The 13,439-nt window shown below is 40.8% G+C and overlaps 1 protein-coding gene across 1 annotated transcript in view; it reads left to right on the top strand.

Annotated features, from left to right (window-relative positions):
* Positions 1-6,915, top strand: part of INPP5K (inositol polyphosphate-5-phosphatase K) — a 30,381-nt gene extending 23,466 nt beyond the window's left edge. Inside the window, exons 10-12 of the mRNA XM_065418116.1 lie at positions 621-704; positions 2,608-2,712; positions 4,577-6,915. Of these exons, the coding sequence (XP_065274188.1) occupies positions 621-704; positions 2,608-2,712; positions 4,577-4,675 (288 nt within the window). The 3' untranslated portion in view covers positions 4,676-6,915. The remainder of the gene's footprint in view (positions 1-620; positions 705-2,607; positions 2,713-4,576) is intronic.
* The last annotated feature ends 6,524 nt before the right edge of the window (positions 6,916-13,439 follow it).

Below are 13,439 nucleotides of genomic sequence, written 5' to 3'. Positions count from 1 at the left end.
ACATTACCAGAACATCATGCCTCTCTGCAGAATGAAAATGCCTTTGCAATAATGCAGATGGGGGGTTGGCTATGGGGAAGTAGTTCATTTGGCATTGCATGCTTCCCTTAATTAGAGACCTAATATGCAAGTTATTCTCTAGTGTCACTGGTCGCTGATAGCTTCAATATGCCTGGAACCAACTCTTGAATTATTAGTTATTTGGTACAATGCCTAGGTGGACAGAAAAATAACGATTTTTAACATCCCTAGAAATAATATTTTGTAAAGTGTGATAAATTATTATTTATGCAAAATGTTCTAGGTATGAGACATAGTGAAGAATGATCCCTTCCCCAAAGTGCCCCTGCCTGCTGGTATAATGTAGCAAGGGAGAACAGAAATGGACGGAAGAAGGTAGAGAGATTAGGGTACAGAAATCTCTCGCTCACACATGATAAATTGCTGACTAATGCTCAGCGCATGTGTTGAAAATAGTTTAATTTTTAAAATGAATGTTTTTAGTTAGAATTATAGTAATATATACTAAAAAGAGCAGATATCTTACTCTCAGGTTTTCCATGTCCAGTTTGTCTTGCTTTACTTTTTAGAGAGCTGATGGCTTCTGTCTTCCCCTGCAGGTGGCATTCAGGCATGTGAATGACTATGTGACCTATGCCTGGGTAAAAGATGATGAAATTTGGTCCAGTGAAGATGTTACTCAAGTGAGGGAATTACCATTTATTTTAGTGTGGGCTTCTAATATTGTTGGGTTCAAGGGCTCCTGCCTCTGTTGTTTTTCCCCCGTGCTCATTTTCAAGGCTCTGTGTAAGAGTAATCTTTCTTCAACTGAAGGAATGCTAGCTGGTAATGGAGTAGGTCTTTGTAGCCCATCTTCACCACTCCAACTGAGAGATATTAGAGAGACAAGGTGGGTAAGTTAATATCTTTGATTAGAACAACTTCTGCTGGTGAGAGAGACAAACTTTGAAGCCACACACAGCTATTCTTCAGGTCTGGGAAAGGTCTCCAAGTGTTGCAGCTAAATGCAAGGCAGAACAGATTGTTTAGCACAAGTAGTTAGCATATATTCTAAGGGGACATTCAAGGTAGAGTGGCCTGTTAACACCTCTGCAATTGTAGGACAAAAGCAGGGGGTTAGTGGGTTACAGATTGTTGTAATAATAAACCATATACCCAGGGTCTCTGTTCAGTCCATGATTTTTAGTGTCTAGCAGAGTAAGCTCCCAGGCTCATCTTTTGAAAGTATTATGCAGATTTCCTTGAGGATGAAGACTGATAGGTCTCGATTGCTTTGTGAAAAGTGTTCACCCACGCTTTAGGCCTTCAGACAGTCTGCCAGCCTCTTCAAGCTCATAATCGGAAGCAAACTCCCCACAGATCAGGTCACACCAACTCCAAGCCTCACCATACCCTGCCGGAACAACCAATGCAAACCACACCTTTCAAGACCCATGGATCCTAAAAATACCTGTCATAACATGTGGCATACCTCATCAACAACGACGTGTGTGAAACCAGACAATCTCTATGCTTTTTGAATGAACTCTCAGAGGAAAATGATAAAAGGCAAAAACATCCTATTCTGTGGGTGAACACTTTTCACAAAGTGATCGCTCTATAACCTATCAGTCCTCATCCTCAGAAGAAACCAGCGCAACACTTTCAAAAGATGAGCCTGGGAGCTTAAAGTTATAACTTTGCTAGACACTAAGGGTATGTCTTCACTGCCCGCTGGATCAGCAGGCAGCGATCGATCCAGCGGGGATCGATTTATTGCGTCTAGTCTAGAAGCAATAAATCGACCCCCGAGCGCTCTCCATTGACTCTTGTACTCCAGCGCCATGAGAGGCGCAGGCAGAGTCGATGGGGGAACAGCAGCAGTCGACTCACTGCAGTGAAGACACCACGTTCTCTCCCCCCCCACCCCCCCCAGTGTAGACCAGGGCTAAAAATCATGGACTGAACAGAGACCCTGGATTTATGGTTTATTACAACAATCTGTAACCCACTACCCCCCTCCTCTGCAGTTGTAGGACAAAAGTTGTTAACAGGCCACTCTACCTTGAATGGTCCCTTAGAATATGTGCTAACTACTTAGGCTAAACATTCTGGTCCACCTTGCATTTAGCTGTGATGCTTGGAGTACTGAAGAAGAGCTCTGTGTGGCTTGAAAGCTGGTCTCTCTCACCAACAGAAGTTGGTCCAAGAGAAGATATTACCTCACCCACCTTGTGTTACTGAGAGGGAGATTAATGTCAACGTACAAAAAGTTGAGCCAAAATACAGATTGTGAGGTAATGAGTGGCAGCCCATGACTTTATCTCTCTGGCATATCATGAGCAGAGAGAAGCCTGCAGAAACCTGCAGCATAGTAAGACTGAGCATTTTTGCACTTTCCTGGAAGAGATAAAGCTCTAGCCCCTGAATGAAGTGTTAAGAACTGCCTTTTCTCCCTCCCTGATTTACATGTATACAGTGGATCTGTTGTAAAGGCTCAGTATTGTCTTTTATGATCTAGTTCTAGTGGATGGTAAAGGCTGCTTTTTATTAATTGCTTTGTCGGTGGAATTGCTGATGGTTGTCTTCCTTCTTTCATGTTGACAGGTTTACATCAGTGCTGATGAGATCCCCCATGCAGGAGGAGAGTTTCTCCTTTGTTATTATAGCCATAATATGCAGTCTATAGCTGGTATGAGCCAGCCCTTCCAGGTAAAATGTTCTGGAGTTTTGGATAATGCTGAAGGTGTCTTGTGTGCCTTTCCTAGTATGTGCAGCTGGATGTTTGTGAAAACATATGAACTGCCATATTGGATCAGACCAATGGTCTAGCTAGCTAGGAGTTCTCAAACTGGGGGTCGGGACCCCTCAGGGGGTCGCAAGGTTCTTACATGGGGGGGTCGCGAGCTGTCAGCCTCTACCCCGAACTCTGCTTCACCTCCAGCATTTATAATGTTGTTAAATAAATAAAAAAGTGTTTTTCATTTATAAGGGGGGGTCACACTCAGAGGCTTTCTGTGTGAAAGGGATCACCAGTACAAAAGTTTGAGAACCATTGATCTAGCTCAGTGTCCTGTCTCCGACAGAGCTTCAGGGGGAGTGTACAGAACAGGGCAATTTTGGAGAGATCCACCCGTCTTCCCTTCCTGGTTTCTGGCAATCAGATGTTTAGGATTGCCCTGAGTATGGGGTTACATCCTCTACCATCTTGGTTAATACCATTGATGGACCTGTCCTCCATGAACTTACCTAGTTCTTTTTTTGAGCCCAGTTATACTTTTGGCCATCACAACATCCTCATGACAATGAGTTCCACAGGTTAATTGTGCATTGTGTGAGATGTAAGAGGGAAATGTAGTGGTAAACCTCAAGCAAAGAAAGGTACTAATGCCCAGAAGGAATCTGAGTATTCATTATATCTGAATGTCATAGCGAAATAAGGCACAACTGGTTCACACACATAGGCTCCAGTTCATGAAACCACAGGCCTACTGTCACCTAGATGCCTGGCCCACAGAAAGATGGGAATTTAACCTAATTTTCTAAGAGCTACCTGGTTTCTGACTGCCTGTTCATCACTGAGCTCCCCTTAGGTACTCCTATAGGACATTTCTACAGCAATGCTTTCCAGGTGACTGGTCTTTTTAGTTGCATCTCCAGGCGTTCATTGTACCTCTGACCTTTCTTTTGTTCATCTACGAGGAGGTGGCCCATCCTCACAGACTGTAGAAATACAGGTACACTGAAACATAAACAGCAGGTTATCTATCTGAGGAAAACGTTGCAAGTGCATAGACTACATGAAATGGCTGTTTCTTGCTTGTCCCTAAACCAGCGTCTTTGCCAGAATCATTTTGACATATCCATACATAATCTGTCTTGCAGCTGGCGCTGTGTAGTCTGGGATGCTTGAAACATCAGTGTCAGCACTATTCTTGGGAGCAGGGGCTTTTGGGAGGTTTTCAAACTCAAAGTACTACATTGTGGGATGGAGTGAAGAGTAGAGCCCTGCAAATCTGAAGATATCTGCTTTATATCCATGTACCATGTTTGTGGATCAGATGCGGATACTGATTCTGTATCCGCGCAGGGCTCTAGTGAAGAGGACTGCCTGAATTGGGGAATCTGCAACATTTGTGGCTTCCTGCCCATATCAGGGAGAAAACATTGCAGACTGCAGGAACATCAGCTGGATGTGAGCTAAAGATTTCCCGTGGGTTGCAACCAACCAATACAATATGCTTTTGCAGTGTGACTCTCAGTTGTGTGTGGGCACAACATACTGTATAGGTCTGGCAAATTCAAGCAAGAATGTTGTTTGGCATGCCTTTGCTTTTTTCATGTTATATAGTCAGAGCCTTAGTGTGCAAGTTTAAAATGTTCCCTATACTTTCAAATAGTTACCTCAATGAAACATTCATCACCAAATGGAATCGATTTGTATTTCTTGTCTCAGTTCTGAGCAAGTCTGTGTGGGATATCTAATTCATTTAATTGTATATTAACTGTTAGAGTAACACTGTTCCTAAATGTGTGTCAAATGTAAACTTCTAAAAACATGTTCCTTTTCTTTTAGATTCAGCCAAGCAGGAGATCAGAAGAGAAGGAACTGGCACAGGAAAACATCAATGGCATAGAGAAACCTCACAGTCCCGAGCCATATAATGAGTTTTGAAGTCAGAACTTAGTGATATTGATTCAGGTGTCAGAGATGCTTACCTTCCCTGTGTCTTAGCAATTATAGACCTTCCTCTGTAGGAAATGGAGTCAGGCAGTGCAAAGGGTCCCACAGGTAGGGCTGTTCAGATCATAGACTTTAAAAGCTTTATAGAAAGTAATTTCTTGTGGAAATGACTCTTTCTATTGTCGCCATAGGAGGTAACTCTCTAGTGGTCCTGCATGGAACCAGGGCTCTAATGACAGCTCCTGATCAGTGCTGGCCAACATGAGATCATAGTGGAAATCTCTATTCCAGTGATTTAATCTGTAGTTGCATTCTGCAGCAGCTTCCAGGTCTGCTGCTTTCCTGCTTTTTGTAGGAGATATTTTAGTAACCATGCAGTTGACTGATTTTTTTGTTTATTGTTTTTTTTTTTTTAGTGTTTCAGAATTTAAGTGAAATTATTTTAAAAACAAAGTTTTATTTATTAGATATACAATTATTGAGTTTATTTTAAAGTATTTTTGAAATTTGATGAATAAATGTTAGCAAATGATATCTTTGGAAGCAACCAACTATGGGGCAACAGAAGTAATATGAAAACAACATATTTGGGTCACATGGATTTTCCTTTGACTTTTGACCCCTTTTACTTTCTGCCCCACATTTAAATAATAATCTTTCTGAATAATTTTCCTGTTCGAAATGTTAAAGACAAGCACATATCCAGCAAACCAAACTTTTACTTGATTTCTGATGCCTCTTTCATTGGTAATGAAAATCATAGAGGAATTTGCCTATTACCCCCATGGACAAGAAAGACCTTTTTGTACTAGCCGGCAACTTGGAGTCAATCCAGTATCATGTGGTTTCAGAAATAAATTGTTTTTAAATGCTGTTGCTTAACAACATTAAAATAGTTCTCAAATTGTGGTCCATGGAGCACTTATTGGCAGAGCTGACTGGTCACATGATGCTAACTCCTCCTTTCCAGCTGTTAAATTATATTAAAAGAAGCTAAAAAAATAGATGGTTTGTTATCTTATTGCAATTAATTTGCTGGGGAGGAAGGGGTGTGAAAGTTATATGAAACTTTTGGGGGCCATTCATAAATCTCCATAGACCCTTAGATTGCAGAGCCAGTAAAGGGTACTTGTTGTGACTCCTTGCTGCCATTCTCTGCTTTCTACAGGAGGTACACAACTTCAGCAACATACAAACTTGTGATAAGTAATTGATGTTAGTTATCTCTCAGTGTATTGTAAATAATGGCAATAGTGAAAATACAAAACTCAGATCAGGAAAAGGAGCTGTAGAACCAAAAGATATTGGTGTATATATTTTTGGAGAATAGGTGGGGGAAACAGGATGGATTCCTTCCTGCTCATAGTCTTGAAGCCTTGGCTAGCTATCTTAGGGCTTGTCTACGCTACCACTTTTGTTGGTATAATTTATTTAAATTTATATAAAACACACCCCTGAATTACATAAGTTACAATGACAGACATGCTGGTGTGGGCAGTGCTATGTTGGCAGGAGAGCTTCTCCCACCAACATAGCTACCGCCGCTCGTGGAGGTGGCTTTATTATGTTGACGAGAGAGCTCTCTCCCGTTGGCATAGAGTGGCTACATGAGCGATCTTACAGTGGCGCAGTTGCATCGGTACAGCTGTGCCGCTGTAAGCTCGCTAGTGTAGACATGGCCTTTGGAGTTAGAAAGTGAATTCCCTGGTAATTGAATCTGTCTTAAGGTGCTGTAGTTATGGCTGGTGTATAAGATGTTCTGGGTGAAGAAAGCCTTAGCTTTAAGCTTTGGAAATAGCAGCATGTAGAATGCTCTGGTTAGCTTGTCAGAGCTTTTTGGATTAAAGACCACCTAGTTTTTGAGGTTTCTAGTTCCCATATAGTCAGATTTATGTTGTCAGGTGTCTGAACTTAATGCTTTGGCACTGGGAACTGTTCACTTGCCAACAGCAAGTGTGGGGGCAGAAGATACTGTGTACCAGCACGAGAATTAATACAGCTCTTAAGTATAAAACATGAAAAATGTAATAATGTTGATCGTCTGCTATAAAATGAGATTACGTTGTATTGTCCTATTTGTACCATTGTTGTGTAAAATTTGCTTTACACTAAAGATAACTTTTTCAAAGTTTTCGTTTTCAATAGAAATATACTAAATGCCCCTACTGCATCACGAAACTAACTGTAGTTTTTAAGCTCTTTTTTTCTGAATTTGAAATTGATTGTATAAATCTGTTTTCATGCTTCCCATGAGGAAAAAACTAGGGAACTGAGTTCTTCAAATTCCCGACCACAGCTGGTCATAGGGCAGGGACCAAAATCCAGTTTCTGCTGCTCAGGCACACATTCCATTTGTGGGCATCTTTGCGGATATTTGTGGAGCTGAACACTGACACAGGGAAGTTTACATGACTCCCAACACCCCTGCTTCTTAACACCACATGAGGGCTGACCGTTGATCAATTATTGGAATTGGAAGGTGCTCCTTATAAATGTAGGGCTTCATGTCACAGGACTCTGATTGAAATCACATCTGTTGTGGGCTTTTCCAACAGTGAGTTCTTTATCCACTAACTACATAAGACTTGAATATGCTGGGGTCTTGGTGAGGAGCTTTGTATTACTTTTATAGATTCCTTTGTTAGGCACTGTACATACAGTAGCAAATTAATTCTAAATTTTGTCTGTTACCTTGATCCATAAAGGATTTTTAAAGAATATTTTGTGACCAGTATCATGCAGCTTCTTGATGGAATTTAATTTTTTCTTAAACACTAATTTACTTGTATAATATTTAGAAATGGCTTTTAAATCCATTTACTTTTTTAATGCACTGCATGTATCAGTCTGAAATGAGTCTTGGTAATGAAGAGTCCATGAAGTGCATTAATCACTTCTTGTATTTTAAACAACTGAAGACTGATTTTTTGTGGGGACCTGGGGGGAATTCTCCCTTGTAATGATTTTCACACAAACCTTTGATAACCATTTTTGGTGTGCAGTTGGATACTTGTATTTTAAGAGATTATGCTGCAGTGGGGTAGTAATAAATACACTGTAAGGGACTGAATCATTCCAAAGAAGGGCCCAAGGGGTAATGTAATTCTCCTTTGGAGAAAGTGGATTCATCTTGAAATAAAATTCTCCCCTTTGAAGGAGTTCTGTATTTAATGTCCCTCCCTTTGAACTGGATCCTAAAGGGCCAGAAAGCCCTTCACCTATAACGGTGTCTGAGTACAAAAATCATCTGAAACTTTAAAATGTTTAGAATGCTGGATATATAGAGCAAAAGCAAGAGGCACTTGCCTGGAGTGGGTTGAGTCTCTTGAGTAGTATTGAATTTCAGACTGCAAGTTGTAGGCAGACGGATACTACTTTAATCTGGTCTTCCACATAAGGCTGAAGCATTCTTCTATCAGAAACTTTGAGTTAGGGGAAAGGTTTTTTACACACATTAGTGTCATTGGTTTTGTAGCACTTTGAAGTTCTGGATAAGTCCAGTCAGCGAGAAGGTCTCTGATAGTTCAACAGAAAAAGCATATACTACTTGTGGGTGGCAAGTATGTCCAAATTCAGCCCTAGTTAACCCAAGTACACATCCATTTACTTCATTGGATTTATCCCTGGTTATATCAGGAATACATTTGACCTGGTATGGTAGTGTCGTTTTAATTTTCTGAATCCCTGAAGGAAATAGAGTAGTTTTCTGGAAACTTTTCTTTAAATAGCATCATAAAGGGCTTCCGTATACTGTGCAGCTGTTTTAATCCCCTTCCAAAACTTTATAAATTAGTGAAATAGAAGTCTTAGGCTTCGTCTACACTACCAACGTATGTTGCTGTTGCTACGTCACTCGGGTATGGAAAATCCACACCCCGACCAACGTAGTTATACAAACCTAACCCTATAGTGCTGTGTCGACAGAAGGGCTTTTCCTGTCAACATAGCTACTGCTGCCGATGGGAGAAGTTCTCCAGTCAGCCTAGGTAGCGTCTTCACTAAGCATTACAGTGTTACAGGATTTACAAGTTTTAAGTGTTGACAAGCCCTAAGTAATACATTCAGATTTGAACAGATTTCCTAACAGATGATTTTGGAACTTTGCTGATTGATGACTTTAGATCTAACTTCTGATCAGTAAGTATGAGGAGAAATGGCCCATGGGCGAGGCTTACTTAAGTCTTTCACGCTCTGTAGACAACATCTTGCAAACCTGGAGTAAAATATCTTCTTAGCTAGTATGGGAGAAGATGAAAGCACATTTAACATTTTCAGATCTTAAAAGCTCAAACATAATAAAAAAACTGGATAATTCACAGTTCTTTGGGGAAAGACAATTATGAGGTAAGCAATGTATCAGATGATGAAAATAAGGTGACGCTAACTCACAGAAATTGCTGGAATATATAGTCTGTTGTGGTATTTTGTTTATCCAAAACTGGCTAATACAAATGGCATGTGGCTCATTAGTTACAAGTTTGGTTGTGTTTGGGTTTTTTTTTTTTAAATACTCTGGGTGCTTTTTTGCCTTTCTGTTTTCATAATGCCCTCTTCTTCTGGTACATGATAAATAGGAGCCCAACTGGCAGACAACATATTTCCTTACTTTTCCAAACTTTAGTCCTAATCATTTTAATCTTGTTTCATATAAAAATCTCCAACCTTGATGTCTCCTCATTCCATTCCCATTGGCTCTTTTCTATTTCTGCTATGTCTTGTTTGAGATAAGTTGGCCAACTAAATGTAATACAAGGTGAGGATCTAATGTCATTTCATATGACATTTTCTGCATCTTCACCTCCCATATCTTATATATTGTATAAGATCTTATTTTACCACTGCTGTACATTTAGCTGCCCATCATGAAACCTAGCTCTGATTCCTAATGCAGAATTGATCAATGTGTACAGTAGTTTAAAGTCTACTTAATGTTGTGCTAGGATTGTTTTATAGTTGTATTCTCTTTCTGAGATTTTCAGAATTATTACAATTCTAAAAAGTATTAAAATGTACATATGGTTGGAATCCTATTGAAGTTACAGGAAGTTGAGTGTAGCTAGACCAATATGCAACATACATATTATTTGGTTAGTCTATAAAGTTTGATCGGATATTGTTTTAATATTTTGTTCCTATTTAACAAGAAAATCTCCATAATCTCTAGGATTTTATAAAGATGTGAAGTAACATGAATTACTATGTGCCTTATAATAAAATTATTCTTTTAATAGAACCTGGCAAGAGTCTGTAAAACAGATCACTTGTACTTAATATAGTATAAGTGCATATTAGAATTGTGGATGTAATCCAATCTCTGATAAGTGTTTCCATCTCTGCCATAAACCAGATTTGTTAAGGTCAGTTGACTCTGCAAACCAATACGATTTTCATTTTCAATTTCTAGCATTTATTAATGATCAACAAGAGAAGTAAGCCACAAGGTAGCATCACTGAGCTCATTTGTTCTGCTCCTTAAATAGGCAGAAAAATTGTTTCAGACTGTAGAAGAGAATTCTCTTTGATTTGAAGTTTCAGGGTTTTTTTAATGAGGAAAGTACTTTAGTGTGGCCTCTAATGCAGGATACAGCTGTTTTAGAGCCAAATTGCTACAAATACCACTCCAGGACTAACATTTAGGGCCTGATCTTTAAAAATTACCCACACTTTAATGAGTAGTATGGGTTAGAGTGGCAGACTGGGGGCGGATTTGTGGCTAGGGGAAGGTGGAGATAGACCAGAGCTCCAGAGACAAAGTCAGTCCTCACCTTCCTCTGGATTTGAGCCCTCTGTCCTTTGTATATCAGAAGTTTGTCCTTTTCTCTGGCTGGGAAACTCCTAGAAGGGAGTGGGCAGCTTAATGGAGAGTGAACAGCTGGGAGTGGAGCAGGATGCACATGGGGGCAGGAAGTTGCTTTTTGCTTAGCAGTGGTCTCCAAACTGGGGCACACCTCCCCATGGGGGTGTGGAGGAACGTTGGGGGGGGCACGGCAGGGCTCGGGCCAGCCCCACAGGGCGGCGGGGAGGGAGCACCACCCTTTGCTGCTACGCTCCCATCTCTACTTTGGCCCCGATTCCGAGTTGTGGATCTGCTCTCGGCCCATCCCCAGCCCCCTTGGCCATGTCCACACACACACCCCTGGAGCTGCAGCCATGACTTCCAGAGGGCTGTAGATTGGGTATGGGAGGGCATGACCATGAAAAGTTTGGGGACCATTGGCTTACAGGCTCACTGCTGGGGGAGGTAAGGTCAGAGGAGAGCAGGAGGCTCTCCTTTGGCTCAAGGAGAGGAAGAAGTTTGAATAAATGTTTGTAAAAGCACCTTGAAGATGAGTCCCTATATAAATGCTAATAAATTATTGGTATTAGAGATAGAAGGGGTGGTGTCTCTTCCCTTAGTCCCCATCCATGGTAACATTTAGACTCTGTCTACATTACATCTTATGCCGGCATAATTTCTGTCACGCAGGAGTGTGAATAAACCACCCCCTTGAGCAACATAAATTACGCTGGCATAAGCGCTAGTGTGCACAGCCCTATGCTGGTAGGAGAGCTTCTCCTGGCGATGTGTCTGCCTCTTGCGAGAGTGGATTTTTATGCTAGCGGGAGAGCTCTCTCCCGTCGGCAGAGAGCATTTTCACCACATGTGCTGCAGCTGTAGCGCTCATAAGTGTAGACATGTAGACTTGAACAAGGAGGAGAAAAGTTTTTGATGGAAGTATGTGGTTTAAAAAAAAAAAAGTTGCAGTGAGGGAATGTCCTTCCTTGAAAAACTAAATTACCAAAGAAGCTTCTTTCATCTCAGAAGACGTACAGACAGACACACATTTTTATGCAACAATGTTCTAAACATGCTAGTGGCAAGCTACTCTAGTAATGTTTTGTATGTGCTGCACAGCCAAAGGGCCCTAGTTGTTTTCATATTCTTTCTCCAGATTGCATGGTAAATATAGTTAGAATGCTAGTGACAGCTACAGTTAAGTTTGCCTAAGCCTTTCATTTATAAGCATCAGTTTTCACTCACCTTCCTGTGACTATGAACCCTCTGTCCACTGTTGTTTTGTTTTGCTTTGTTGGAGAAGTTTGCCAAGATTCCTTGAAGGGCACGGGTGACTTAATGTCATGTGCCTACAACTTAGTTTTCACTTTTCAGGCAGAACTTTTCCAGGTCTGGTCACTACCCAGAATTTAATCTTCTCTAACTTTCCTAAGCAAAAACAGTTCACTTGAGTGAGTAGTAGCAAAACAAAAATTCACTTTCCATTAAAAAAAAAAAAGATTTTATTTATTTTTAGCAGCTCTAATACTGAATCAGCTGGGGTTAGAAAGCTGGCAGTGAAATAGCCTTTAGTCAGAAATGCTGAGTGTTCAGATGAAAACTGGTTTTGATTTGCTTGATTTATGAGAAGAGTTGAAAATTTAATTTCATGCATTCTTTGCACCCAGGGTCCAATTTTTTTAAACACAGTTTACTTCTTAGCAAAGGAAGGATGTATGTGGATACATGGCTAACTGAGCAATATGACATGCAGTTAAAGAACAGTCTCATTCTCTTTGTAGTATAGAGCACATAGAAGCTCTGCTTCATTCAGTGCATACTGGCTTACATGATAAACTATGCACTTGACATAATGTTTCAGTTGCATAAGACACCTATTGAATAAAGCAAGGGCTCCACAGGAATCCCTTGTTTCAGTTTTCATTGTACCTTGCAGAGGATATATGGTCCCAATGGTGTCAAGCCAGAAAACAAAATTATGGATTTTTTTTCTTTCAAAACAAAACCCACCTGTTGTGAATATTGTTTGCATTGTTAAGCATTCAAATTAGGAAATGCCAAAAATAATGTTTATGAGCTGGGTGAAACCTTGTAATGGGTTGAGTTAAAACCCATGGCAATTGTTAGATGTGAACTCACCCTTCAAGTAACATAACCATAAGCTCCACCTAAAACAAAAGAGGTTTGTGAACTTGCCCAGGAGATTTTGACTGACGATAGTTTTGGGTATAGGTGTAGGGAGGGTGGTGGAAGAGAGATCAGAAACGGGGGTCAGATAAGAACAGACTGAGGCTGTGTCTACGCTAGCACTATTGTCAGTAAAACTTTTGTCAGTCGGGTCTGAAAAAAACCCACTCCCCAACCGACATAAGTTTCACCAACAAAAGTGCCGGTGTGGACAGCGCTGTGTCAGCAGAAGACACTCTCCTGCCAATGTAGTTACCACTGCTCGTTGGGGGTGGTGTAATTATGCCAAAGAGAGCTCTCCTGTTGGCATTGAGCAGCTACACAGAAGACTGCTGCTGTAAGGTCTGTAGTGTAGACATAGCCTGAGAGAGAGAGAGCCTGAACAAGCAGCTGACAGCAACATGGTTGACCCTGGAAGAAACCTGGGAAGCAGTTTTTGTGTTGTGGTGCAGGCTAAAAGAGTGCTCTTGGTGTTGTGACCACAAGAAGCTGTTTCCTGCTCTTAGATTCCCTCCATGTTCAGACACAGGACTTTGTACATTCTTTGATGCAGTTTTGTTTATTTACTATCACCAATTTCTGTTCCCAATTGGAACACACCCAGGGCCCCAAACTTTGACTACCTTTTCAGGTCAAAAAGGGGCAACAATAAGGTTTCATGAGCAACCTCAGCTGACCCAAAAATGTGTATGGGTTTCAGAGTAGAGTTACAGGTATAAGGAAGCTTTTATACCTTTCTTATAGTTTTTATGAGCTGCTCTTCCGCTTCCTTTTCTCCTCCTCCACACACCA

Source organism: Emys orbicularis, chromosome 17, assembly GCF_028017835.1.
Source record: "Emys orbicularis isolate rEmyOrb1 chromosome 17, rEmyOrb1.hap1, whole genome shotgun sequence".
In the NCBI taxonomy this organism is placed as follows: Eukaryota; Metazoa; Chordata; order Testudines; family Emydidae; genus Emys; species Emys orbicularis.
Note: the sequence above shows the minus strand (reverse complement) of the source record. Positions and strands in the feature narration are given on the sequence as shown.